The sequence below is a fragment of the Erinaceus europaeus genome, chromosome 21 (assembly GCF_950295315.1).
Source record: "Erinaceus europaeus chromosome 21, mEriEur2.1, whole genome shotgun sequence".
NCBI classification, from domain to species: Eukaryota; Metazoa; Chordata; class Mammalia; order Eulipotyphla; family Erinaceidae; genus Erinaceus; species Erinaceus europaeus.
In genome coordinates this window covers 9193911-9220887 of record NC_080182.1, presented here as the reverse complement: position 1 = coordinate 9220887, position 26977 = coordinate 9193911, and the positions used below count along the sequence as shown (strand labels likewise).

Genomic DNA, 26977 nt, shown 5'->3' with positions numbered 1-26977 from the left:
ACACTCGTGCACGTAAGTCATTTCCCCTGGCGTTAGGGCCAGAGGTGGGGAAGTCACCAGCCTCTAAGATGCTTTTATCCCTCCCACAAGGAGTGAACAGAGAGGGTTATACATGACTTAGCTTTCTGATAATTCTCAAACTGCATTATGCCTACTTCTGGTCACCCCTGAAATGATTAACAATGGTGGTTATCTCAATGTAGCTGTTAAAAACAATGGTTTTCTGGGAGCCAGGTGGTGGCACACCTGGTTGGTACACACATCACCATGTGTGAAGACCCAGGTTCAGCTGTCCAGCCCCTACCTGAAGGGGGAAGCTTTATGAGTGGTGAAGCAGGGCTACTTCTCTCTCTCTCTCTTTCCCTCTCTTTCTCTCTCTTTATCTACCTATCCCCTCTCAATTTTTCCTCTGTCTAATGTAATAAAAAAACAAACAAATAAATATAGAGAAAAGATGGTGGAGCTGTACAGGCACCAAACCCCAGCAATCACCCTAGTTAGTGGTAATTAAACAAACAAAAATATTGAAAATGTGTTTTTTTATATTTTATTTTAAAATAGTCTCAGACAATAAAGATGTCAGTACTGTACTGCAGATATAATCAGTGATCTACTTCAAAGTTCAGAACACTGCAGCTTTTTGTTGAGAAATAGTAATAGATTCATTGAAGTGATTCTGAGTAAAAGCTCAACCTCAAAACACCTGCTTGCGCTTACAGTAAAGGCTGGTAGTGAGGGCATAGCGTCTTCCCAGCATCTTTATTTATTTATTTTTCCCCCTTTTATTGCCCTTGTTGTAGCCTTGTTGTGGTTATTATTGTTATTGATGTCATTTGTTGTTGGATAGGACAGAGAGAAATGGAGAGAGGAGGGGAAGACAGAGAGGGGGAGAGAAAGACAGACACCTGCAGATCTGCTTCACCGCCTGTGAAGCGACTCTCCCGCAGGTGGGGAGCCGGGGGCTTGAACTGGGATCCTCATGCCAGTCCTTGCGCTTTGTGCCACCTGTGCTTAACCTGCTGCGCTACCGCCCAACCCCCACCTCCAGCATCTTTATAAAATGTAGCCAACTCCAATACACCAATTCTCTCCCAAAGAGGTCATGTAAGTTTCATGATACATGTACCCCCTCAAAACTTTATTTATACAGAGACCGGCAGAAGGATCCCGGTTCGAACCCCGGCTCCCCACCTGCAGGGGAGTCGCTTCACAGGCGGTGAAGCAGGTCTGCAGGTGTCTGTCTTTCTCTCCTCCTCTGTCTTCCCCTCCCTCTCTCCATTTCTCTCTGTCCTATCCAACAACAACAACAACAATAATAACTACAACAATAAAACAACAAGGGCAACAAAAGGGAATAAACAAAAATAATATAAAAAATAAAATAAAATAAATATAAAAAAAAAAGAAAAGTCAAAAAAAAAACTTTATTTATATTAGACGGAGACAGAGAAATTGAGAAGGAAAAGAGGAAATAAAGAGGAAGAGAGAGACACACACACATCTGTGCATGGTAACATCTGAGCTCAACCAAGTGTGCCACCCACTTAAAAGCAAAAAAAAAAAAAAAAAAAAAAAAAGGTATGCGCAATCTTCAACTACATAATCACAGTGTCTTAGAGGTGCCTCAGAGGTAGAGTGCCAAGCTGGCATTAAGTAGGCTCAAGTTCAAACCCTGGCATTGCTGATGCAAGAGCTGTGCTCTGGCTTACTTCCCTCAGTATTTCTCTCATAAAAATCAATCAGTAAATCTGAAAACAAGTCATTCAAAAAGATAGCCATAGAATTACATGTCTTTTGTACAATGCAGTGAACTGCCTCAGGTTTGACTGTCCACTAAACTTGAATGCTATTGTTCAGTTAGATGATGAGGAGGAAATGGGGTCTTGATAAGCCAGTGTGAGTTAATGATAAAACTGTAAAGACAGTAGCAAATATTAAATATATATATATTTGCCTCCAGGGTTATTGCTGGGGCTCAGTGCCTGCACCATGAATCCACTGCTCCTGAAGGCCATTTTTCCCCCTTGTTGTAGCCTTGTTGTGGCTATTATTGTTGTTGTTGATGTCGTTCGTTGTTGGATAGGACAGAGAAAAATCGAGAGAGTAGAGGAAGACAGAGTGGGGGAGAGAAAGATAGACACCGACAGACCTGCTTCACTGCCTGTGAAGCGACTCATATTTTTTTAAAGAAACTAGGGCTGTGCTCCAATTGAAACAGGTAACAAAAGTCAGAGCATGCGGGGGGGGGGGGGGGAGGGGGGGGTGGGGGTGGAGGACGTTAGGGCAGGGACTCACTGAGAAGGAACACACCCACACTTTCTGGAGTAACGGGAAACCCCACATCTTGTAACAGGACTGCGAGGCATGTGGGTGTGTGCATTTGGCAGAATTCATCGTCCTTTTCAAATTGGAAAAAAAACAAACAAAAGAAAATCAAAATAAACCAGGCCTTTAGGTACAATTTTTCTCTTTTTAATTATCTTTATTTATTGGATAGAGACTGCCAGAAATCAAGATGGAAGGGGGTGATAGAGAGTGACAGACACAGAAAGACACCTGCAGCCCTACATCACCACTCATGAAGCTTTCCCCCTGCAGGTGGGGACTGGGGGCTCGAACCTGGGTCCTTGTGCACTGTAATACAAGCGCTCAACCAGGTGCACCACCACCCAACCCCAGGTACAATTTTTCATTTGTACCTTATCCTAAAAACACATGTCCTTTAGGAAGATAAGAATACTCAGTTTAGGAGCATGAATTAAATTTCACTTCACATCCATTATGTCTAACTTACAAAAATGGCTAAGAGGGGCCAAGGTGGTGGTGCACCTGGTAAAGCGCTCACATTACAGTGCACGAGGACCCAGGTTCAAGCCCCTGGTCCCCATCTGCAGGGGGAAGGCTTTGCGAGTGGTAAAGGTCTCTCTCTCTCTCTCTCTATCTCCCCCCTTCCCTCTCAATTTCTCTGTCTCTATCCAATAAATAAATAAATAGATATTACCAAGAGTCTTTTATAGTATAAATATAAAGGGTAGCACCTGGATGACTAAAATATACTGTCATAACAGAAAACCCACTGGACTTATGTCACCAACTGGGTATTTAAATATATATATTAATTATATAGAACCGATTATCTGGGAGGTGGCATAGTGACTCAAACAATGGGTCTATATGCATGAGGCCTCAAACTCAATCTCTGGTATTGTATATGCCAGAGAGGTGTTCTGGTTGGCTCTCTCTCTCTCTCTCTCTCTCTCTCTCTCTGTCTTTCTCCTTTCTCTCTCATTAATAAATAAAGCTTGAAAAAGAATTGTATTATTATTTAAAATAAAGTGAAATAAACATCTCTGTATCTTAGTCTCACTAAGCACATGATAAATGTTCAATAACTAAACGTGGTTGGTGGCTACCACATTGGATATGTACCTATAGGACATTTTCTGCAGAAAGTTCTACGGAACACAGAGTGTCTACAGAGCCTCCTCTAGGGTATGCAATCTTTCTTTACTTTGTAATTTCTAGGACACACCCTTTTTTTTTCTTTTCTAGAAGAGACCATCATGATAGATTTTAGATTCAGCGTTAGATTCATATCACAACACTCAGTCTCTGGAGAGGCCAGTGGTGTGACAGCAATTTAATACCTAGTTCTCAGGGCTAGGCAGTACACATCTGGCTGACTGCAAATGCTGCAATGTATAACAGCATAAGCTCACACTCCTGCCCCCACCTATAGGGAGGAAGCTTCACCAGTGATGAAGCAGTGTTGTAGGTATCTCTCTCTCTCTTCCGATCTTCCCTTATCCTCTCAATTTTTATCTAGCCTATCAAATTTAAATAAGTAAGCAAATAAGGTCTGAGGAGATAGCATAATGGTTATGCCAAAAGACTTTCATGCCCGAGGCACTGAAAGTTCCAGGATCAATCCCGGCACCACTATAAGCTGAGCAGTGCTTTGGGAGAATTAATAAGTAAATAAATAAATATTTTAAAAAACACCTATTTCTCCACCTTGCCAGTGGGTGTATAAATTGGCAGCATTGATAGTCTAATCTGTCAATATCAAATTTATATAACATCTGGCTTCAGTTCTACTTCTGGAAATTGATTCCACAGAATTCAGACTAGATAGACCTCCATATGAAGTCAGTCACTGCAGTCTTTTCTGGTTGTAACTGGGGAGGGAAGCCAAACTGTCTGCAGGTGACCTTCAGAGCCTGTGGAGGGATCCTAGATAACTTGGTTGTGATTCTGGGTAAAAAGCATATGAACCAGTGTGGTCCAGGAGGTGGCACAGTGGATAAAGCATTGGATGCTCAAGCCTGAGGTCCTAAGTTCAATCCCCACGAACACATGCGATGTGTTGGTTCACAGAGTGATGTCTGGCTCTTTCTCTCTCTCCTCCTATCTTTCTCATTAATAAATAAGTAAAATCTTAAGGAAAAAAAAGGCATATGAACCAGCCAGAAACCAGTTTAGAAAGGTTAGGGGATGTTTTCATCAATTTTTTTTCATGCATAATGCCACTGAGTCAGCCCCCCACCCCCAGTCCTATTTTTCCTCAATATTTTTAGAGTCAGAAGAGGACACCAAAGGACAGCCCCACCATCCATGGAATTCCCTTGAACCTCTCTATGGTGCTACCATCTCAGGATGAAGCCGGAATCTCATGTTTTTCCCAGGGACTAAAAAAAATGTTCTTGTCAGTGTGAACCATAAACATTTAAGGGATTTTTTAAATTTTTAATATTTATTTATTTTCCCTTTTGTTGCCCTTGTTGTTTATCATTGTTGTGGTTACTGATGTCGCTATTGTTGGCTAGGACAGAGAGAAGTGGAGAGAGGAGCGGAAGACAGAGAGGGGGCTGTGAAGTGGCTTCCCCGCAGTTAGGGTAGATGGCTCTAACCAGGATCCTTAGGCTGGTCCTTGGGCTTTGCGCCGTGCGCTTAACCTGCTGCGTGCTGTGCCACTACACAACTCCCGAGGGATTTTTTTTTCCACCCCTAATGAGACAAGGTAGAGATCTAAGTTGCTAATAAATTAGTCATTCTCAGTAGGAATGCAACAAGTTAGTATGATACTACAGCACATATGTCAAAATTGCAGTGTGTTTTCTGGAAAACCTGGAAGTCAAAGGAGGTCAACTCCTCACGTCCAATTTTCCACCACAAAATATAAATCATATAAATTGCTCCTACTGTTCTAAAATCATATCCTCTTATATTTATTTACTTTACCAGAGCATGGATCAGCTACGGTTTATAGGGGAATAAGGATTGAACCTGGGACTTTGAGGCCTCAGGCAATGCAATCTATTTGCATAACCATTATGCTACCTCCCTTCCCCAAATCATATTCTTTTAAAAGACAAAGAGTGTGCAATTTAGGGGCATGCCCAAAGAACATGTGTTCACAGAGTAGGCGCAGGGTGATATGTAAGCATTTTCCTGACCACAGCCATCTGGTTGGCCACCCAAGACCTCTGCACCTCAGCAGTTTTCAGGTGAAAGGCTGTGATTACCTTAAGCAAACCACTGCCCAGCTGGGAAACATCACAAAGCAAAATGGATTAGACTGGGTGTCACTTGTTTAAGGAATTGAGCCGCCTACAGTGTGCTGTCCTGAGGGCTGGATAATTAGTGTAATTACAAAGGGTCCATGAGGAGTGGAGAGGCGGGAGGTCTCTGGGCTTCCACAGTGGAAGTGCTCCAGAGGGAGGGAGGTGGGGGAAGTGGTGGGGGGTGGGGGTGGGGGGTGCATTGCTGTAGGCTCGTAGCCAGAAGCAACACTTGCAGGAAAAATCGAGGCAAGCTCCAAGTATTTGAGGATTCATCACAAAATCAACAGGATTCTAAAGCAAACCTTTAACACACGGCTGGGTAAGGGAAACCACAAGGGCCAAATTAATGGATGATGCAAACCGGAAAAAGCATTTATATGGCCCATGCATGTTAGTCTTCGCTCTGTGTAGCTCTGATCAAAAGCACAGCTTGGACCTGAGGCATCCTGGGGGCGAAAGCCCATTGAGCAATGTCCCAAACCAAAGAGGGCCGGCAGACAGCTCTCTCTGCAAGGGCCAGGGGCGGGTGAGAACCTCGGCTGAAGCTGGGGTCCTCCTGTGCTGAGAACCCTGCTCCCCCCAACCCCCGCCCCCGGACTTGGCAGCCTGTTGAGAGCTACTAACCTGCTCGCCCACAGGGTTGGCGGATCAGCACGGTGAACATCTTCCCTCCCGGCTGCGGGTGAGAGAACACGGAGTGACAGTGTGTCCATGGCCCCCGCCCCACAGCTGGGGGAGTGGGAGCCACTGTCGGGGCGCTCCGGTGCAAACCCACTTCACGCTCTCGGAAGCAACAAACCCATGGCCCTGGAACGCGTGAGCCGGACCCGAAACTGGACTTCTATTCTAGTGTTTACCTCTGCACATGCAAAGGAAGGATTGGGGAGAAAAAATAAAAAAAGTGGAAAAAGAAAAAGAAAAAAAAAAAGTCTGCCTTCTGCTGCGGACTCGCCCAAAAGGTTCAGGGCTGTCAGGGTTCAGGGTGGGCTGTTCCTCAGAGCCAACCGGCAGAGAGGCTCATAAGAGTCCCGGCCAGAGAGCTCAGGGGGGCCCCTTTCAAGACCCAGAGGGACTTCTAGCTCCTGTCTGGCAATAATAGCCAGGGGACACAGGGACCCCGCACCCAAGGGTGCGTGCGCGCGTGGGCGCGGGGACCACCTCCCCCCTGTCCAGGATCTGGGGTTTTCGGGCTTCTGTTCCCTCTCCCTCCAACCCTTTGCAGAGTCCAGCTCCGCTTTTTCCTTCCCGCCCGGCTCGCAGTTTCGCGAAGCTCCCCGTACCTTCGTGGGCAGCTCCGGCATGGTGTGGCGGGTCCCCACCGCGCGCGCCCCGCGCCCCCAGCCCCGCGCCGCCGCAGTGCCGCTCCGCCCGCAGCCCGCAGCCCGCAGCCCGCAGCCGGCCGGAGGTGCCGGGAGGCTGGGCGGGGCGGGGCGGGGCGGGGCGCCGGGAACGCCCCCTCGCCGCTGCACCTTTCAGGGCTGCTACCTCCCAGCTTCACTGCTCTCTCTCCAACTTCTACTGGAAGGGAAAGGGAGACCCCTTCTGCTTGCCCTAAGGGTCTCTATGCCCCTCTGGGTCCAAGTAACCACACCTCCCTCTCCCACCATCACATCCCCAAAATAGAATGAGAATGCTGAGTGCTGGGCCTTCCACCCCATCCCAGTGTGAGGTGGTTACTGTGGACCTCCTGCAACCAGGTATGTGGAGGCCAGTCAACCTCTAATATTTCTCTCGTATTTATTTTTATTTTTTTATAATTTCTTTATGAGGGAGGGTCAATGGTTCACAGTCTACAGCAAAATACAACAGTTGGTACATGCATAGCATTTCCCAGTTTTCCACATAACAATTTAACATCCACTAGGTCCTCCTCTGTCATGTTCCAGGATCTGAACCCTCCCCCTCCACCCCAGAGTCTTTGACTTTGGTGCAATACACCAACTCCATGGAGTCCAAGTTCTGCTTAGTGTTTATTTATTTCTAATGAGAGGGAGATACAGACCAGAGCGCTGCTCATCTCTGGCTCACGGTGGCTGCTGGGGACTGAACTAAGGAACTCAGAGCCTCAGACTTGAAAGTCTCTTGCATAACCATTCTGCTGTCTCCCCAACTACTGATCTCCCTTCTAGCTCCCTCCACTGGTGCCCTGAATCTGAATGGATTCAATTAAAAGATTGGGAACTCTGTGGAGGGCCCTGTGCCCTGTCTTTCCTTGGTGTGGAAGTCAGTTATTATCTGCCATCTCGGGTACAAGACGAGAAGGCAGATATGCCCCTGGGTTACCTGGGGCAGCTGTAGCAAGGGGATGTCCCTTTTCATATGCACTTAGCATAACTGACCCTGGCACCAAAGAACTTTCTGCAGCAAGGCAGAAAAATCCCCCAGGACTCTGTTTTTAATGTTACAACAAGCAGCTTCCTGGTGCTTCTGAGTGACCTCAAGAATCCTTGACATAATCCCGGCAATAAAAAGTGGTTTGGGTACAGGGATTTACCAAGAGCTCTAAAATACAAGAGGTTGGCCAATGCTAGTCTATTGGGTACAAAATTTAGTACAGAACAAAGAGGAGGTTGAAAGAATACATTATTTAATAACTGGTGTAGAAGCTACTGGCTCAGTTTGGAAAAAAAAAATTCTAAATCACACATCATACACAAAGATGTATTTTAGATAGATTAAACGCTTAAATATTTTTTAAAAGAGTTTAATATCCAATGAAAACATAGAACACTGTTAGGATCCTTAGGAAGCAACGGCCTCTCCCTTTCTTTTATTTTTTTGTAAATATTTATTTATTCCCTTTTGTTGCCCTTGTTGTTTTATTGTTGTAGTTATTATGTTGTTATTGATGTCATTGTTGTTGGATAGGACAGAGAGAAATAGAGAGAGGAGGGGAAGACAGAGAAGGGTTGAGAAAGACAGACATCAGCAGACCTACTTCACCGCTTGTGAAGTGACCCCCCCTGCAGGTGGGGAGCCCGGGATCCTTATGCCGGTCCTTGTGCTTTGTGCTACATGCGCTTAACCTGCTGCGCTACTGCCTGACTCCCCTTTTCTTTTATTTTTAAAATGGTCTCTGCTAGCATGAGATCAAAGCAGGAAGATAAAGTCAACAAATTTGAATCCACAAAAATGTAAAACCACTGCTTGAAAATAGACATCCATAAGAGAGATACATTTGAGGGAATGTTAAGAATTTCATCTTCGAATTTTGAGTATCAAATGTTGAAAAATCACAGCATATCAGCAGATCTTATTCCTTCATTTACTTATTATTGGATAGAAACAGAGAGAAATTGAGAGGAGAGGGGGAGATAGAGAGGGAAAGACACAGAGACACCTACAGCTCTGCTTCGCCACTCGTGAAGCTTCACCCCTGCAAGTGGGGACCAGGGGCTTGAACTTGGGTCCTTGGGTACTGCAGTATGAGTGCTTAACCCCGTGTGCCACCCACAGATCTTATAAAAATGTATGGGACATATGAAGTGTTGTCTTCTTCCACTGTAGGACTTAGTATACTGGGCTGCTTTCAAATCCCTTCACTCCTTGCCCGTTAGTCTGTTTGACTTTTTCTTGGTTTGTTTCCCAGGTCTTTGCTCACTGTAACATGTACACTCATCCAGGTGTGCGCACTAAGGAACGAACATAGGACCTCAGTCACGTGCAGAGCTACAAGGAGGCACCTCTCCCTGTCTCCCCCCCTACCCCCCAGCCCAACCCTTTAATTTTTAATTTTGGGAGAGAGAGAGAGAGAAAGAAGACAGATACCACAGCACCATACTGTTTGTGGTGCCCATGTGGTCATGAGGCTTGAACCCAGAGTCTCAAGTACGAGTGAGCTGTCTCCTGGCCCATGAGCATCTCAGGTTTCTAGATTTCAAGCAGAAGCTCTTTGTCCTCCTCCATCAAATCACCAAGTCCCCCAGCTCCCCCCAGCGTTTTTCCTCTTCTCACCTGTTGTAACAGGTATCAGTGAACGGGACACGTGGGAGTTTTCCTTGATGGCAGTCCCTCATAAGTATCCCCCCACTGCCGATTCCAGCCTCTTAGTTATCTCCCCCATGTACCCCCTCTTTCCACCAATACCACCAGCTATCCCAGCCTGGGTTTTTCAACTTGGGCACCATTTCTATTTCAGGACGGACAATTCTTTGTTGTGGGAGCAGTTCTCTACGTATTGTAAGATGTTTATTTAGTGACATCCTTCATTTAAATTTTTCCCACTTTAGGGGGACAATCGACAGTAAAATGCAATAGTTTGTACATGCAGAACATTTCCCAGTCTTCCACATAACAATTCAACCCTCACTAGGTCCTCCTCTGCCATCCTGTTCCAGGACCTGAACCCTTCCCGCCCCCATCACTATTTAAAGTACTGTTTTTGATACATAGATACACCTCTCATCTCCCTGTGACAGGTGCTAGAAAGACACTCTCTCTCCCAACCTAAGTCCTCCTCCATCATCATGTCCCTGTATCCCAGCATTCCTCTGTCCCATCCCTTTCCCTCCATCCCCAGAGTCCTTTGCTGTGGACACCATAGCCAGTCCAAGTTTCACCTTATGTGTTCTTTTACTGTCCTTGCTTTTTAATTTCCACTTAACAGGGCTGGGTGGTGGTGCACTTGGTTGAGTGCACATGTTACAATGCATAAGGACCCAGGTTCGAGTCCCCAGCCCCCACACGCAGGGGGGGAAACTTTGCAAATGGTGAAGCAGGGCTGTAGGTGTCTCCCTGTCTCTCTCCCTCTCTATGTCCCCCCTTCCCTCTTGATTTCTGGATGTCTCTTTCCAATGAATAAATAAAGATAATTTTTAAAATGCTTCTTTCTAGGGGCCAGGTGGTGGCGCACCTGGTTGGGCGCACATGTTACAGTGCACAAGGATGCAGGTTCAAGCCCCAGATGCCCACCTGCAAGGGGAAAGCTTTGCGAGTGGTGAAGCAGGGCTGCAGGTATCTCTCTGTCTCTCTCCCTTCTCTAGCACTCCCTCTCTCTTGATTTCTGGCTGTCTCTATACAATAAATGAAGATTTAAAAAAATTTCCCCCTTAACATCCGTAATCTTGACCTATCAGGTGCCAGCAAAACCCCTCCCCACTCCCTCGCCCCAGTATGACTGCTAAAAATGCCTTCAGCTTTTGCCAAATGCCTTTGGGGAGATAAAACAAAAAATTCTCTCTGGCTGAGAACCACCTGTCAAAGCTACCATTCTCCCTCTCTTGTGTCTTGACTAGACTTTCCCCTTGTCCCTTTCTGTCCACTCTGTCCTTCTCAGACCTGTTTTTCCAACTCTGAGATGACATGCCACCAGACTCATCTCATCAAAACACAATTCTCAGAGACAACACTTACTGGGTCCCTGCCTTTCTTTCCAGTCTGTCTCTTTTATCCACCTCAGCTTTTGCCTCCCTTTCTCCCCTGAGGACACACTAGTCCAGTTTTCAAATCAAATGTAACCATTTTCTCCTGCCACAGGACCTTTGCATGTCCTTTTCTCTGCCTGTAGTGTCTGTTCCCTCTCTTTCCCCATTTAGCCCTTTTTTCCCTTTATCTTTGTCATTTTATTTGTTTTTATTTTTTTTAATTTTTATATTAGGGATTTTAGGGTAGAAGAAAGCTAGGAGAACCATTTAAGGTGTGCATTTAGCTCTTCATTACACTTCCTTTTTTAATATTTATTTCCTTTTGTTACCATTATTGTTTTATTGTTGTAGTTATTATTGTTGTTATTGATGTTATCGTTGTTGGATAGGACAGAGAGAAATGGAGAGAAGAGGGGAAGACAGAGAGGGAGAGAGAAAGACAGACACCTGCAAATCTGCTTCACCACCTGTGAAGCGACTCCCTTGCAGGTGGGGAGCCGGGGGCTCGAACCTGGATCATTACACCAGTCATTCCTCCTTCTATGAGACTGAAAAATAGGGGAGAGCAAGAGGGTCACTGATCCAAGAGCTTAAGCAGAACAAAGAAGTACATATCTAACCCAGGGGCAATCAAGAAATGCTTCCAGATCAAAGAGATGCCCAGCTCCCCACCTGCAGGGGAGTCGCTTCACAGGTGGTGAAGCAGGTCTGCAGGTGTCTGTCTTTCTCTCCCCCTCTCTGCCTTCCCCTTCTCTCTCTATTTCTCTCTGTCCTATCTCACAACAACGACATCAATAACAATGATAACTACAACAATAAAACAACAAGGGCAATAAAAGGGAAAATAAATATTTTTTTAAAAAAAAGCAAAGAGATGCCCAGCACAAACTGGCTCTTTATCTTTATAAGGAAACATTCTAAGCCCAAGGCTCTTCTTCTATGACCATGCATGGAGTGAAAAGCTGCACACAATTACCTTTGCCAGCAGTTCACTCCTGATCCTTGCTCCCACAGAACCAGCAGGTAAGGCTGACCCTGACCAACAGGACCATAATCTGCTCCAAATGTGGAACTGGGCCTGCTGGGTCCATATGGATTTTATTTGCTCAGAGTTTTTCTCTGTTGTTTTAGGACAGTAATCCATAGGGTCATCAGGGGACCCAGGCTCAGGGGGATGATCCTCCTTTGACACGGTTTTTCCTTAACTAGGCATCCCGAGTGCCTCGGTTAAGCCAACTGATGAAGTCAGAAAATGAGTTTATGGTCAGTCTGCAGGCTTTCTACTCATAACTATTCTGCCTGAGCATGAACCTTCTGCAGCACAGACTCCTGTCCTTGGATCATAGAAGTCTACATAGTGAGAGCTGTTAACAGTAGCACAAATACCACCCTGTTCCAGCACCAGGTAATGAAGTTCTATTCAGGTATCCATCATCATCTCCTTGGCTGGGGCTGTGAGTCTTGTTGGTTTTAGAAGGTTTGAGGACACTGTGTACTGATGGAGTCATCACAACAGAAGTGGGGGGGGGTAAGAGGGTCTTTTATCTGGGATTGTAAATCCCACAATGTTAGAACTCATCACCTCCAGTCACAAGTGAGCTGGTTCTTCCCTTTTTTCCTTTTCTTTCTTTGTTTCTTTCCTTCTTTCTTCATTTCTTTCTTTATTTCCTTCTTTCTTTCTTCCTTCCATCCTTTTTCTTTCTTTTTTCCTTCCATCCTTCTTCCTTCTTCTTTCTTTCTTGCTTTCTTTCTTGCTTTCTTCCTTTCTCTCTTCCTCTTGTGAGAAATGGCCCATTTGGTTGTAACCTTTCACTGTTTATTCAGCCTGTCTTTTTGCAGATGTTTATCAATCCAGTCTGACTGCAGACCCCTGACCCTTGCATGTCTACGTGACTACAACCGTGCCCTGTTTTTCTTCAAAGTTAGCTTAGACTTCCCCACCTCCTCCTCACTCACTTTTCACACATCCTTTTCCACCACCTTCACATTGTAAGCTTAGACTTCCAGGCCCCCTATTCACTCACTTCTCACATCCATTCCCATCCCCTTTTCCCGAATATGGTTAGATTGTGAGCTGACTCCCTCTTGCCAAATAGGGAATGGACAGGTTGTTCCCATGTCCTAGTAATGTGTAAAAAGACCCTGGAGATTGCTGTTGGTGTGCTTGCTGGCTTACAACCCTGCACACACACACACACACACACACACACACACACACACAACTTTTGCCTTGCTCATAATTCTCAGTGTCTCAGTCCTTGTTTAAAGGCGTAGACAGAGTATTTTAGACAGGTGTTTAGTAGACAGGTGTTTTCACACCTTTTCCCACACTTTCTTCTTTCTTTCTTCTCTTCTCCCTTTCTTTCTTTGCCAGATAGAGATAGGCAGAGAAAGAAGGGAAGAAACCATAGCACTGAGACTTCTTTTCAGTGTGTTGGGGACCAGGCTTGAACATGAATCATGCACATGGCAAAGCAGAGCAAACTTGAGCTGTTTACTGGCCTCACACGTGTTGATTCTTTTTTTTTAAGGTTTTATTTATTTATTAATGAGAAACATAGGAGAGAGAAAGAACCAGGCATCACCCTGGTACATGTGCTGCCAGAGATTGAACTCAGGACATCATGTTTTATCCACTATGCCACCTCCCGGACCACACACATGTTGATTCTTATGAGGGTGTTGTACTAGGAACAGATACAATATTCCATATCTTTAGGAGTGGGAAAGATGAATGCATCCCTCTCCCCACCCCCTTTTATGAGTCTTCTGAGGGCAGAGATAATCTTATCCAATGTTGAGGATCTACCCAGTCTATCCCTGTCCTGAGGCTATAGGATCAAAAGTTCTATAAGTAACTATAACTCTTGTTGCATAATCCAAATACTTCAGCTCCAGGTGTCCATCCAGTGGGATGGACATTATTTAAGAATAAATAATTTATTTATTCTTAAATTTCTTTATTAGGGAATTAATGTTTTACATTCAACAGTAAATATAACAGTTTATACACGCATAACATTTTCCAATTTTCCATATAGCAATACACCCCCCACTAGGTCCTCTGTCATCCTTCTTGGACCTGTATTCTCTCCACCACCACCCCCCACCCCAGAGTCCTTTATTTTGGTGCAATACACCAATTCCAGTTCAGGTTCTACTTGTGTTTTCTTTTCTGATCTTGTTTTTCAACTTCTGCCTGAGAGTGAGATCATCCCATATTCATCCTTCTGTTTCTGACTTATTTCACTTAACATGAATTTTTCAAAGTCCATCCAAGATCAGCTGAAAATGGTGGCCACCATTTTTTATAGCTGAGTAGTATTCCATTGTGTATCTAGACCACAACTTGCTCAGCCACTCATCTGTTGTTGGACACCCGGGTTGCTTCCAGGTTTTGGCTATTACAAATTGTGCTGCCAAGAACATATGTGTACACAGATCTTTTTGGATGGGTGTGTTGGGTTCCTTATGATATATCCCCAGGAGAGGGATTGCAGGATCATAGGGTAGGTTCATTTCTAGCCTTCTGAGAGTTCTCCAGACTGTTCTCCACAGAGTTTGGACCAATTGACATTCCCACCAGCAGTTCAGGAGGGTTCCTTTGACCCCGCAATCTCTCCACCTTTGTCTTTCATCATCCTTTCTTCTTCCCCCTGCAGATCCATAGAAGGGAGGATCCCAAGGATGACACTGCCTCCCTGGTTGAGCTGGAGGCTCCACAGAAGACGCCACTGTAACCAAAGCCCACACTATTCCTAGAGAGGGTGTTCCAGTAGGAAATAACAAGAAAACAAGTATACTGAGCCTGGTACTTGACAGGCACAGCTGAATTAGAGAATGACCTGGTCCTTTAGCCAGCTCAAGGTTAGTGTTTCCCAACAGGCATCAAGTTAGCCATTGTTATACCACAGAGTTCAACATCCAAATCTCTTTCATTAGGAGTGGCCTACTGTATCCTTGTTCTTTTTGAATGGCCATTGTGTATTTGTTGTTCCATTGGCCCGTTGCACTGTTCCTTCATTGTGCTTAGCAGGGACAGTCCATCTTGTGTCACAGAAGTATGCTCACTGTGATGAATGCAGTGCCTTGACTGGACTGAAATTCGCCTAACAAAGGAGCTTTACTAAATCCACAGTGGTGTTTCTCATCTCTACATGATGTATACCATGAGAGGGCAGGCCCATGGACACTGTCTGGGTCTATAGATGTGAAGTACTTGAGAGGTCTCTTTTACCCATGATGGAGGGCTAGTGGTCATGTGATCATGTGGTCACGTGATCAGTGTGCCATACTTACGAGGGGACTGTGCCCTGAATTTATGTGACCCTGTCTTCCATGATGCATGGTCCAGTTTTATGGACAAGAGTCATGTGACTGCATCATTGCCTTTTATTTGTTTGTTTATTTTTAACAGAGCACTGCTTAGCTCTGGCTTATGGTGGTGCAAGGGTTATTGAGCCTGGGACCTAGAAGCCTCAGGCATGAAAGATTGTTTGCATCACCATTATGTTCTCTCCTCTGCCTTTATTATTTATTTATTTATTTATATAACTAGTCTCCTTGCCTTGGCTCAGTCTTACATTTGAGGTGGATTCCCATGTTCTACTCAGTAGACTATTTGTTTTTTAAATTTTCTTAATTTATTTTTTTCCCTTTTGTTGCCCTTTTTTTTTTTTTATTGTTGTTGTAGTTGTTGGATTGGACACAGAGAAATGGAGAGGAGAGAGGAAGACAGAGAAGGGGAGAGAAAGATAGACACCTGCAGACCTGCTTCACCGCTTGTGAATCAACACCACCACCACCACCACCACCACCACCACCACCACCCCCACCCCCCCCGCTGCAGATGGGGAACCAGAGGCTTGAAACCAGAATCCTTCTGCTTTGAGCCACCTGTGCTTAACCTGCTGTGCTGCCACCTGGCCCTTGAAACTTCCCTATTCTTCATCCCTCTGGGAGTATGGATTAAAATTCTTTTTGGGGTGCAGAAGGTGGGAGTTCTGGCTTTTGATATTGCCTCTCCGCTAGATATGGATCCATACCCCCAGCCTATTTCTATCATTTTCTAGTGGGGTGAGGCTCTGGAGAGATGACGTTCTGGGACACATTGGTGAGGTCTGTCCAGGGAAGTCTGGCTGGAATCATAGTAGAGTCTGTAACTTGGTGGCTGAAATGTGCTAAGGTATAAAGCAGAACAAATTGTTTAATAGGCAGTAGCCAAAAGGTCAAAAAAGAGCAGATGAAATTAGAGGTCTTCATGTGGGAAGAAGCTAGGAAGTCTCTCTCTCTCTCTTTTTTGTTAATATATCAATGTTTTGTTATAAAGGTTTTTCTCCTTAATCATCTATTTACATTTATTTATTTAAAAAAGGAGACATTAACAAAACCGTAGGATAGGAGGGGTACAACTTCACACAATTCCCACCACCAGATCTCTATATGCCATCCCCTGCCCTGATAGCTTTCCCATTCTTTATCCCTCTAGCAGTATGGACCCAAGGTCATTGTGGGTGCAGAAGGTGCAAGGTCTGGCTTCTGTAATTGCTTCCCTGCTGAACATGGGCGTTGACTGGTCGGCCTCTCTCTTTCCCTCGTAGGGTGGGGCTCTGAGGAAGCAGAGCTCCAGGACACATTGGTGGGGTCATCTGTCCAAGGAAGTTTGGTCGGTATCATGCTAGCATCTGGAACCTGGTGACTGAAAAGAGAGTTAACATACAAAGCCATACAAATTGTTGAACAATCATGGACCTAAAGGCTGGAATAGTGCAGATGAAGTGTTGGGGGATACTCACTGCAGACTATTGTGTACTTTTGCTTTCAGGTATATATTTGAACTAGTTTATGGATACGTGTGAACATATGCTCTATCTCAGGGGACCTGGTCTATATCTAGATTTTGGGACTTTGTTAGAATGTGAACCACCTGGAATGGAATTAGAGAATACTATGAAAGGAAAGGTCTCACCCAAGTAATGAAGCTGAAGGGTTGTCATTCCACACCAGAGTCTGAAGTGAACCATGCTGAGGTGGCACTCGTTGCGTTGATTAGGTTGTGATCGGTGGATGCAATATTATTTGATATGAATTAAGAGAAGCATGCAGGAAAAGTGGGCCCCACCCTAAGATTCCAGGACTGGGGGAAATATAGGCTCTATAGTGGAAATGGGAGGTTCCTGCTGTCTTAGGGTTCAAGAAGACAATGGATAGTTATTGTTATCATCACATTATTTGGTAATTGGGTTAACTTTGAAAAATCCCTTTGTTAGGATTTGCTATATAATACCCAGCATCTCGTATATAGCAGTGCCACCTGTTGCTTCTGTTCTCCCTGGTCTAGGCTTTTGAGAGAGAGAACATATCAAAGACTCAGCCTATGTATTAGAAAGACTCAGTCTGTGCTTTAAAAAGTTTGAGACATACAATCAATTTTCCCCTCTCATATTAATTAAATAGTGATTTATATGACTACAATTTAATAGGAGTGTACATAAACACCATTCCCAACACTAAAAGACTGTGTCCCATCCCACCCATCCACCCCTGTTCCCCTTCTGCCCGGGGAAGCTGAATGTTCACCCTCCCTCTCACCACAGGGTTTTTACTTTGGTGCCCTACTCTAGATTTAGTCAGATCCTGCTTTTAGTTTCCCTTTCTGTTCTTCTTTCTTAACTTCTGTTGATGATTGGGACCATCCCGTACTCTTCTTTATCTTTCTGACTTAGCTCACTTAACATAATTCCTTCTAGCTCCATCCAAGATGGGTCAGAGAAGGTGGGTTCATTGTTCTTGATAGCTGCATAGTATTCCATTGTGTATATATACCACAGCTTTCTCAGCCACTTATCTGTTGTTTGGCACCTGGGTTGCTTCCAGGTTTTAGCTATTATGAATTGTGCTGCTATGAACATAGGTGTACACATATCTTTTTGGTTGGGCATTATGGAGTCCTTGGGTTATATCCCCAGGAGAGGAATTACTGGGTCATAATGGAAGGTCCATGTCTAGCTTTGTAAGAGTTCTCCAGACTGCTCTCCAGAGAGGCTGGACCAATTTACATTCCCACCAGCAGTGCGGAAGAGTTCCTTTGTCCCCACAGCCTCTTCAGCATTGTTGCTGCTGTTCTTTTTGATGTATGCCATTCTCACAGGAGTGAGGTGGTATCTCAATGTTGTCTTTATTTGCATTTCTCTGACAATCAGCAATCTGGAGCAATTTTTCATATGTTTGTTAGCCTTTTGGATCTCCTCCTCTTTTGTTCATATCCTCTGCCCATTTTTAGATGGGGTCATTTGCTTTTTTGGTGCTAAGTTTGCTGAGCTCTTTGTATATTTCGGCTATTAGTCTCTTGTCTGACGCATGGCATGTGAAGATCTTCTCCCATTCTGTAAGGGCTCTCTTTGTGTGATAGTTTTTTTGGCTGTGCAGAAGCTTTTCAATTTGATGTAGTCCCATCTGTTTGTTTCTGCTTTAGTCTTCCTTGCAACTGGGTTTATATCATCAAAGGTGTCCTTAAGGTTTAGGTGGGAAAGTCTTCCACCAATGTTTTCCTCTAAGTATTTGATAGTTTCTGGTCTAACATCCAGGTCCTTGATCCATCTGGAGTTGATTTTTGTTTCTGATGAGATAAAGTGGTTCAGTTTCTTTCTTCTGCACGTTTCAACCCAGTTTTCCCAGTATCATTTATTGAAGATAGCCTCCTTCCTCCATTTACTACTTTGGGCCCCCTTATCAAAGATTAGATGTCCATAGGTGTGGGGATAGGAAGTCTCTTAAGTACGCTCCATGAGGTCCATGACTTTAGTAATTTTTACATGAGCCTGATGGCAAATATGCAGGTGGACTAAAACTATTATCTGGGGGAGATGGTATCAGAATTAAGAATAGAGATAGAGAAAAAAATAGGGCTAGAAATTGTTCTTTTTAAAGGAAGCAAGGTTAGAGTGTATGAATGGAGGGTTATCCTTTTTTTTTTTTTTTAAGTTTTTATTTATTCCCTGTTGTTGCCCTTGTTTTTTATTGTTGTAATTATTATTGTTGTTGTTGTTGGATAGGACAGAGAGAAATGAAGAGAGGAGGGGAAGACAGAGAGGGGGAGAGAAAGATAGACACCTGCAGACCTGCTTCACTGCTTGTGAAGCGACTGCCCTGAAAATGGGGAGCCGGGGGCTCGAACCGGGATTCTTACGCCTGTCCTTGTGCTTTGTTCCACCTGTGCTTAACCCGCTGCGCTACCACCCAACTCCCACCATGGACCCTTTTATGTCCCCACTTCCCCAAGGCTGCATTCAAAGATGGAAGGAGCATGGGGCTCATGATATTTCATTTCTGTGAGTCTTCTTCCCCTGGTTGTTCACTTAGGACTAATCAGAGTCTTAACTTTTAACCTCCAGGAAACCCCTTCCACACTTACAGTGGTGCTGACAAAGATCTACAGAAATCTCATTTATAACAGTTTTGTTTGATTTCTGTTTCCATCGCCCTGGAATTCAGCCCTGTTCCCTTCTTGCTGTCCCTTCCCTCACTGTTTGATTTCCTTTTTCACCCCTTGGACATGATGTCTGGTGACTTGGCTGCAGCTGTCTAGATGGACTTTGGCAACAATATCCGAGATTGTCTTTGTCATTGTGATATGTTACCGCTTCTGCACTGTCATTCTTTTTCTAAAATTTTTATTTATAAATGGAAATACTGACAAAACCATAGGATAAGAGGGGTACAACTCCACACAATTCCCACCACAAGACCTCCGTATCCCATCCCCTCCCTTGAAAGCTTCCCTATTCTTTATCCTCTGGGAGTATGGACCCATGGTCATTATGGGGTGCAGAAGGTGGAAGGTCTGGCTTCTGTAATTGCTTCCCTGCTGAACATGGGCATTAGTAGGTGGATCCATACTCCCAGCCTGTCTCTCTCTTTCCCTAGTGGGACAGGGCTCTGGGGAAGCGGGGCTCCAGGACACACTGGTGGGGTTGTCTGCCCAGGGAAATCAGGTTGCCATCGTGGTAGCATCTGCAACCTGGTGGCTGAAAAACACTTAACATATAAAGCAGAACAAATTGTTGGACCTAAAGACAAGAATATTGCAGATGAAGATTTGGGGGTCTCTGTTTTGGAAAAACCTACTAGGTCTATTTTAGGTATATTCCAAGTGGGCATGACTTTACTAGCTTTTGCCTGAGCAAAAGATCTTCCAAAGCAAAAGGCACAGGGTATAAGAACTATTTAAAATCTTTTTAAAAGGAGAAGCTCCAGGCCTGTTCTTTCACAGATTAAAGGTATTTAACTCTTTGATTAGCTTATATGACTAATGCATTCTCCCAGCTTTTCATCTAAGATTCAACATTTTACAGGTGGCTTCTGTCTCTCTCTCTCTCTCTCTCTGTGTGTGTGTGTGTGTGTGTGTGTGTGTGTGTGTGTGTGTGTGTGTGTGTGTGTGTCGAGTCTTGCTGTATTTGAGTTGAACAGAGGACATATAACTGGAGATAGTTCATAGATAACTAGAGGAGCAACCAGCTTATCCCAAAGAGCTTTACATTCTTGGGGAGGACAGTTAGGAAACTCTGGCCTCAACCTCATGAATCATTAGCATATACATGATCTTGGACAAGCGCTAGGAATTCTATCTAGCATACTCAGCTTTCTCTTCTGTGAGTAAAGGAGTTGAGAGGAATCACAAGGTTTACAACTCCATTATTTTTGAAAACTCAAGACAGGAGATGTGCATAATTAACATAATGGGAATGGTTGGAGTCTAGGAAGGTGACCAAGAGTAAAGGGCTAAAGATGAAGCCTTGGAGTGGAAGCCAAACTGCCAAAGGTCATGAGGAAGAAATAGAGCAGGGAGAGAGAGAGAGAGAGAGAGAGAGAAAGCAGATGCCCCAGACAGCCCTCATTCCTTTTCTCCTCCAAAGTAACCCTCATCTCCACCACTTCAACCACTTAAGTTCCATTTAACTGTATTGTCTCATTTTTCCTGAGGTTACTTTTTTGACTCAGAAAAAAAAAGTTCCATCTTCTTTGTGTCTAAAATGATGCTGTTTCTTCAGAATGCCACCTTAGCAATGTTCTACAAATGTTCATGTTTAACATACCTGTTATGCTTCAATTCTAAATATGTTATGATTTCTACTATGATATTCTTTGACTTGTTGGCTCTTTTAATTTATCTCCTTAGTTTATAAAGTTGGAAGCTAAATATTTGTAATTGATACAGTTTCATTGCACAGTGGTTAGAAGACCTGATGTGTGTGATATTGGTCTTTGAAGGTTCTTAATGTCTCTTTTCTGGCCCTGTTCTTGATCAGTTTTGTAGCTACTTTATTGAGCTTGAGTAATTATTTGTGGATTCTTCAGCATGCTTTATTTTGGTGTACAATTCTATGGGCTTTAGCAGATATACAGAGTCAAATATCTACCACCACAAGAGAAGTAACACCATATTGCTCGTTTGTAGTCTGTATTTCCCCAACTCTCAGCCCCTGGCAATCACCCCCCCACACTTTTTTTTTTTAATTTTGCTTCCTCCTAGATGTTATAGAAATTCTAATTGCGGGAGTAAGGTGGTAGCGCAGCAGGTTAAGCGCAGATGGCACAAAGCGCAAGGACAGACGGAAGGATCCCAGTTCGAACCCCACGCTCCCCTCCTGCAGGGCAGTCGCTTCACAGGCAGTGAAGCAGGTCTACAGGTGTCTTTCTCTCCCCCTCTCTGTCTTCCCCTCCTCTCTCCATTTATCTCTGTTCTATCCAACAACAATGACATCAGTAACAAAAACAACAATAACTACAATAATAAAATAACAAGGGTAACAAAAGGGAAATAAAAAAAAGAAATCTAATTGCACTGTGTTCTTTGCTGTATGTTTTTTTTTTAGTTTTTTAAAAATTTATTTATTTTCCCTTTTGTTGACCTTGTTATTTTTTATTGTTGTTGTACTTATTATTGTTGTTGTTATTGATGTCATCGTTGTTGGATAGGACAGAGAGAAATGGAGAGAGGAGGGGAAGACAGAGAGGGGGAGAGAAAGACAGACACCTGCAGACCTGCTTTACCTCCTGTGAAGCAACTGCCCTGCAGTTGGGGAGCCAGGGGCTCAAACCGGGATCCTTACTCAGGTCCTTGAGCTTCGAGCCACGTGAGCTTAGCCCCCTGTGCTACCGCTGGACTCCCTGTTGTATGCTTTTCTTCAACACGATGCATTTGAAGCCCAGCCTTGTAGCATGTATTGAGAATTCAGTTCTTTTTACTGCTGAATACTTTTCTGTTGTGTGAGTATTATAATGTCCATTCCCCAGTTAGAGGACATTTATTTGTTATGCAATTTATTTTCAGTTACTGGGAGTAGAATTCTATATGTACCTATTATGTGAAACTTATATAGTGCTCAATTTTTCTAGAGACTTAGAAAATTCTTGTTCAGAGGATCCATTACTTTCTGGAAGAGAAGAGCTCCAGGTGTCTCTCTTTCTCTCTCTTCTATCTCCCCCTTCCCTATCAATTTTTTTTCTCTTTCTTTCTTTCTTTCATAGGAGAAAGAAAGAAAGAAAGAAAGAAAGAAAGAAAGAAAGAAAGAAAGAAAGAAAGAAAATGGTTGCTAAGAGTAGTAGATTTTTCCTGTATGCACCAAGCCCCAGAGATAACTCTAGTGTCAAAAAGAAATTTTGTGGGAGTCGGGCCATAGCGCAGCGGGTTAAGCGCAGGTGGCGCAAAGCCCAAGGACCAGAGTAAGGATCCCAGTTCGAGCCTCCGGCTCCCCACCTGCAGGGGCATTACTTCCCAGGAGGTGAAGCAGGTCTGCAGGTGTCTGTCTTTCTCTCCCCCTCTCTGTCTTCCCCTCCTCTCTCCATCTGTCCTGTCCAACAACGACAACATCAATAACAACAACAATAATAACTACAACAATAAAAACAACAAGGGCAAAAAAAAGGAATAAATAAGTAAAAAGACATTTTATTTGTTTGTTTTCAGACAGAGCAAATGAAGTCCCACTGAATCCTGGGAGAAGTCACCAGGTGAAGGACTCGTGCAACCAAGAGGAGCTTCTGACCTCAACAGGTTCCGTGGTGAAGGTAGAAACTTCAATTGCTAAGACCTCAGCTCTCTGGCAGTGCCTCTCACAGCACAACTACAGGTGCTTATGCTCCCTGCAACCCACACAGCCAAACATGGAGTGTAACCCTGGCCTGGCTAGATTTAGCATGGTTCCCCACACTTCCCATCTCTTGTCTTATTGCTTCTGGAACTTTCACAGCATCAACGCCCAAGCTTGGCGGCCCAGGTGTGGACCTCCTTGAGCCCTTCCCCACTCATCTCTGGGGCTGTTTAAAGGTTATTTATTTGTTTGTTTGTTTATTTATTTAATTTCCAGAGCACTACTCAGCTCTGCTTTATAGTGGTGCGGGGACTTGAACCTGGGACCTTGGGACCTCAGGCCTGAAAGTCTCTTTGAGTAACCATTAATGCTATAACTCCCCCTACCTGAGTTCTTTCTGATTTTAGGATTTGTGTCCCAATTGTTGTTAAGTCTCCCACATCGATAGACCACCAAGGTTAGTGCACTGAGAGTGCAAAGTTACAAGCATATCTGCCTCCACCCATCCATTTATATGAAAATGAATAAAGTAAGAGCTTCTTTGTGTGTGCTTTTTGGACTAAAGGGAGTCTAAGTAGAAACACCTGAATAAGGTGGCCATGGTGAGCTGGTCCCCTTTATGATGTAGAAGCAGGGGGTTTAAAACATTTCAGTGGGGGAGTTGGGCAGTAGCACAGTGGGTTAAGCGCAGGTGGTGCAAAGCTCAAGGACCTGCATAAGGATCCCGGTTCGAGCCCCCAGCTCCCCACCTGCAGGGCAGTCGCTTCACAAGCAGTGAAGCAGGTCTGCAGGTGTCTTTCTCTCCCCCTCTCTGTCTTCCCCTCCTCTCTCCAGTTTTCTCTGTCCTATCCAACAATGATGATATCAATAACTACAACAATAAAAAAACAAGGGCAACAAAAAGGGAATAAATAAATAAAATAAAAAATACTATCAAAAAAAACATTTCAGTGATTTCTCCAAGGTCACCCAGCTAATGTGTAGTCAAAACGACTCCTAGTTTGATCATTCCTATTATGGTGGAATCATCTCCTATCTGACAAGTGCTTTCCAGTGAAGGAAAAAGGTTAAGGAAGTTAACTTTATCACATACTTTATCCATTATTTTATTTATTATATTTGAGAGAATCTCATGGGCTGGGAGTATAGAGCGACCTGCCAATGCCCAAGTCCAGTGGAGAAGCAATTACAGAAGCCAGGCCTTTCACCTTCTATAATCCAAAAACAATTTGGATCCAAACTCCCAGTGAGGGAGAAGTGATAGGAGGAAGAGGATAAGACGACTCTGAACTCCAGCTCCATCAAGACCAGCAGAGAGAGGAGGAAAAAGGGACGGGGCATTGGATATTAGTAATAGGATCATGAGTGACTTGGAGAAGAAAAGAGGACTGGATCTGGAAGACAAAGGGAGACAATTATCTACAAATGTAGACAGATAGCTGTAGAGACGACAGTTGACTCATGTCTGCAACCTTGGGAGAACCACAGTGGTTTGCAATGGAGGGATTGGGGAATTCAGAACTCTGGTGGTCGAAATTCTGGTGGAATTATACCCCTGTTGATGTGTAATTTTGTAAATCAATATTAAGTCACTGAAAATAAAATTCAAAAAGAGAGTTTCACATGAGGCAGGAGGAGAGAGAGAAGGAAACACAAGCCCGAGCATTGCTGCAGACTGGGAGGACCAAGCATGCTAGTCTGGTGCTTGGCTAGCTGACCTATGTTCCTAGTTTCTTCCCTGTATCCTTCAGTGTGGGAAAATGCAGACATCTTTCTCCCCTTTATTGGGGAGGGGGCTAATGGTTTATATACAATTGTTGACACAAAAGCACACACATCCCAAGTGCTCAGTTCAATGGATTTTTACTGTGCAAACAAGTAGTTCAAGATTCAGAACATTTTCTTGTCTCCTCCTATTCCTCCCAGGGTAACCACTGTTCTGACGTTTGTTGCCATAAATAAGTTTTGCCTGTTCATGAACTTTGTGACAATGGAATGGCACTGTACAGGCTTCTTCTCCGGCTGATGGGGACGTGCCTGCAAGGGCATGCTTGCACGCTGCTGAATCTTGTTTGCCTTTCTTGGTGACACACTGAACACAAAACCAGAAACAAAAACCATTCCCTATGAATGGGTGTGCTGACTCACAGATGTTCCGTAGTTTCCTAATTGTCAGGTCTGGGGGAGAGCGGCATCTTCTGTGAATTGGATTCATTGATACTTGTTTCCCTCCACAGTAATGAAAATCACTGCCTTGGTGAACTCCATCTGTCGGTTTAGAACTTCCGTTCTTCAATCACAGGAGATGTTCATTGGGAGACAAAAGTTGCCCCACTGGGATAGCACTGATTGTGCAAGGACTTTAAGCCATGTCATCAGAGTCCAGCCTGCAGTGGGTGGGCATTGCAGCCCCCAGCTGAGAAAGGATGAAGACCAGCTTCCATTTCTCCCATCTTTCTATACTTGGTCATAGCCAAAAGGCCGAGAAGCAATCTTGTTATAGCACTGTGCTGGGCAGAAACACACCCAAGAGAAAATGAGAAGTACTCACTACTGGTCTTGAACTGAGCAGGAGGAATCTTGTCTTTTCTCTCCTCTGTCATTAGGGTCACCGTAAGTGTTGGCGTAGCCAGAAAAAATAAATACTACGTGTCCCATAGAGTATCTTATCCTTTGTGTGTTTGTCTGCCCTTCAAGGCAATATGACCAGGTGACACACTCGGGCATGACCACTTGTTCCTTGTGTGTTTGGGCAGATTCACGCCTGTTGTGCCTCCATGGCCTAGACTGTAAAACAGGGATTAATCGGGAGTCGAGCGGTGGCGCAGTGGGTTAAGTGCAGGTGGCGCAAAGCACAAGGACCAGCACAAGGATCCCAGTTCGAGCCCCCAGCTCCCCACCTGCAGGGGAGTTGCTTCACAGGTAGTGAAGCAGGTCTGCAGGTGTCTATCTTTATCTCTCCCTCTGTCTTCCCTTCCTCTTTCCATTTCTCTCTGTTCTATCCAACAACAACTACAACAATACAACAACAAGGGCAACAAAAGGAATAAATAAATAAACATTTTTCTAAAAATAGGGATTAATTACTACATCACGGGTTTGCTGTAAAGAGTGAATGACGAGGGGCCAGGTGGTGGCACACCTGGTTGAGCACACATGTTATAATGCACAAGGGACCCAGGTTCGAGCCTCCCTGCAGGGGGAAAGTTTTTCAAGTGGTGAAGCAGGGCTGCAGGTGTCTTTCTGTCTCTCACCCTATCTCTCCCTTACCTCTCTATTTCTGACTGTCTCTACTCAATAAATAAAGATAACATTTTCTTTTTTTAAAAAAAAAAAAAAGAGTGAGTGAACAGCATATTCAAACACACATGTAGAGGGCAAGAGATAGCTCACCAGTGCATTTCCATAGATATGGCTCAAGTTCAAATCCCAACACAGGGGAGGACCATGGCCCTGGGAAGGTTCTGTGTTATGGCTTCTTGCCTTCTCTTCTCTCTTTTTCTGTCAGAATGAAAAAAATTGATCTAGGAGCAGCGAAATCATGTGTGCATCTGTGAGACCCTGGTTCCCTCCATAAACAGCAAGAACAAGGGGCAACAAACAATAGGGACCAGGAGGTGGCACACCTGGATGAGCATCACATTACAATACACAAGGACCCAGGTTCAAGTCCCCCAGGCCCCACTTGTAAGGGGGAAGCTTCATAAGTAGTGAAACAGTGCAGCAGATCTCTGCCTATCTATCTATCTATCTATCTATCTATCTATCTATCTATCATTTGTCTACCTCCCTTCTCTCTCTCAATTTCTGTCTTAACCCAAAATAAATAAAATATTAAAAAAGAAGAAAAAAACATTGTCAAAAGAAACTACAACAAACACCTCAAAAGTGAAACACACATATAAAATACCTAAAAAATACTACCCAGCGTGCAACAAAATTTCAGTTAATTACAAAC

The 26977-nt window shown here is 44.2% G+C and overlaps 1 protein-coding gene and 1 long non-coding RNA gene across 2 annotated transcripts in view; one reads left to right on the top strand and one right to left on the bottom strand.

Moving 5' to 3' along the window:
• Positions 1–6993, bottom strand: part of ENTPD3 (ectonucleoside triphosphate diphosphohydrolase 3) — a 42328-nt gene extending 35335 nt beyond the window's left edge. Inside the window, exons 1-2 of the mRNA XM_060180357.1 lie at positions 6845–6993; positions 6189–6240 (exon numbers count right to left, since the gene is read on the bottom strand). Of these exons, the coding sequence (XP_060036340.1) occupies positions 6189–6240; positions 6845–6865 (73 nt within the window). The 5' untranslated portion in view covers positions 6866–6993. The remainder of the gene's footprint in view (positions 1–6188; positions 6241–6844) is intronic.
• A 20-nt stretch (positions 6994–7013) lies between these two features.
• On the top strand, positions 7014–25681 carry LOC132535274 (uncharacterized). The gene is made up of 3 exons (XR_009547046.1): positions 7014–7261; positions 22896–23058; positions 25257–25681. It is a non-coding gene; the product is annotated as an uncharacterized LOC132535274 (long non-coding RNA).
• Positions 25682–26977: the final 1296 nt, after the last annotated feature.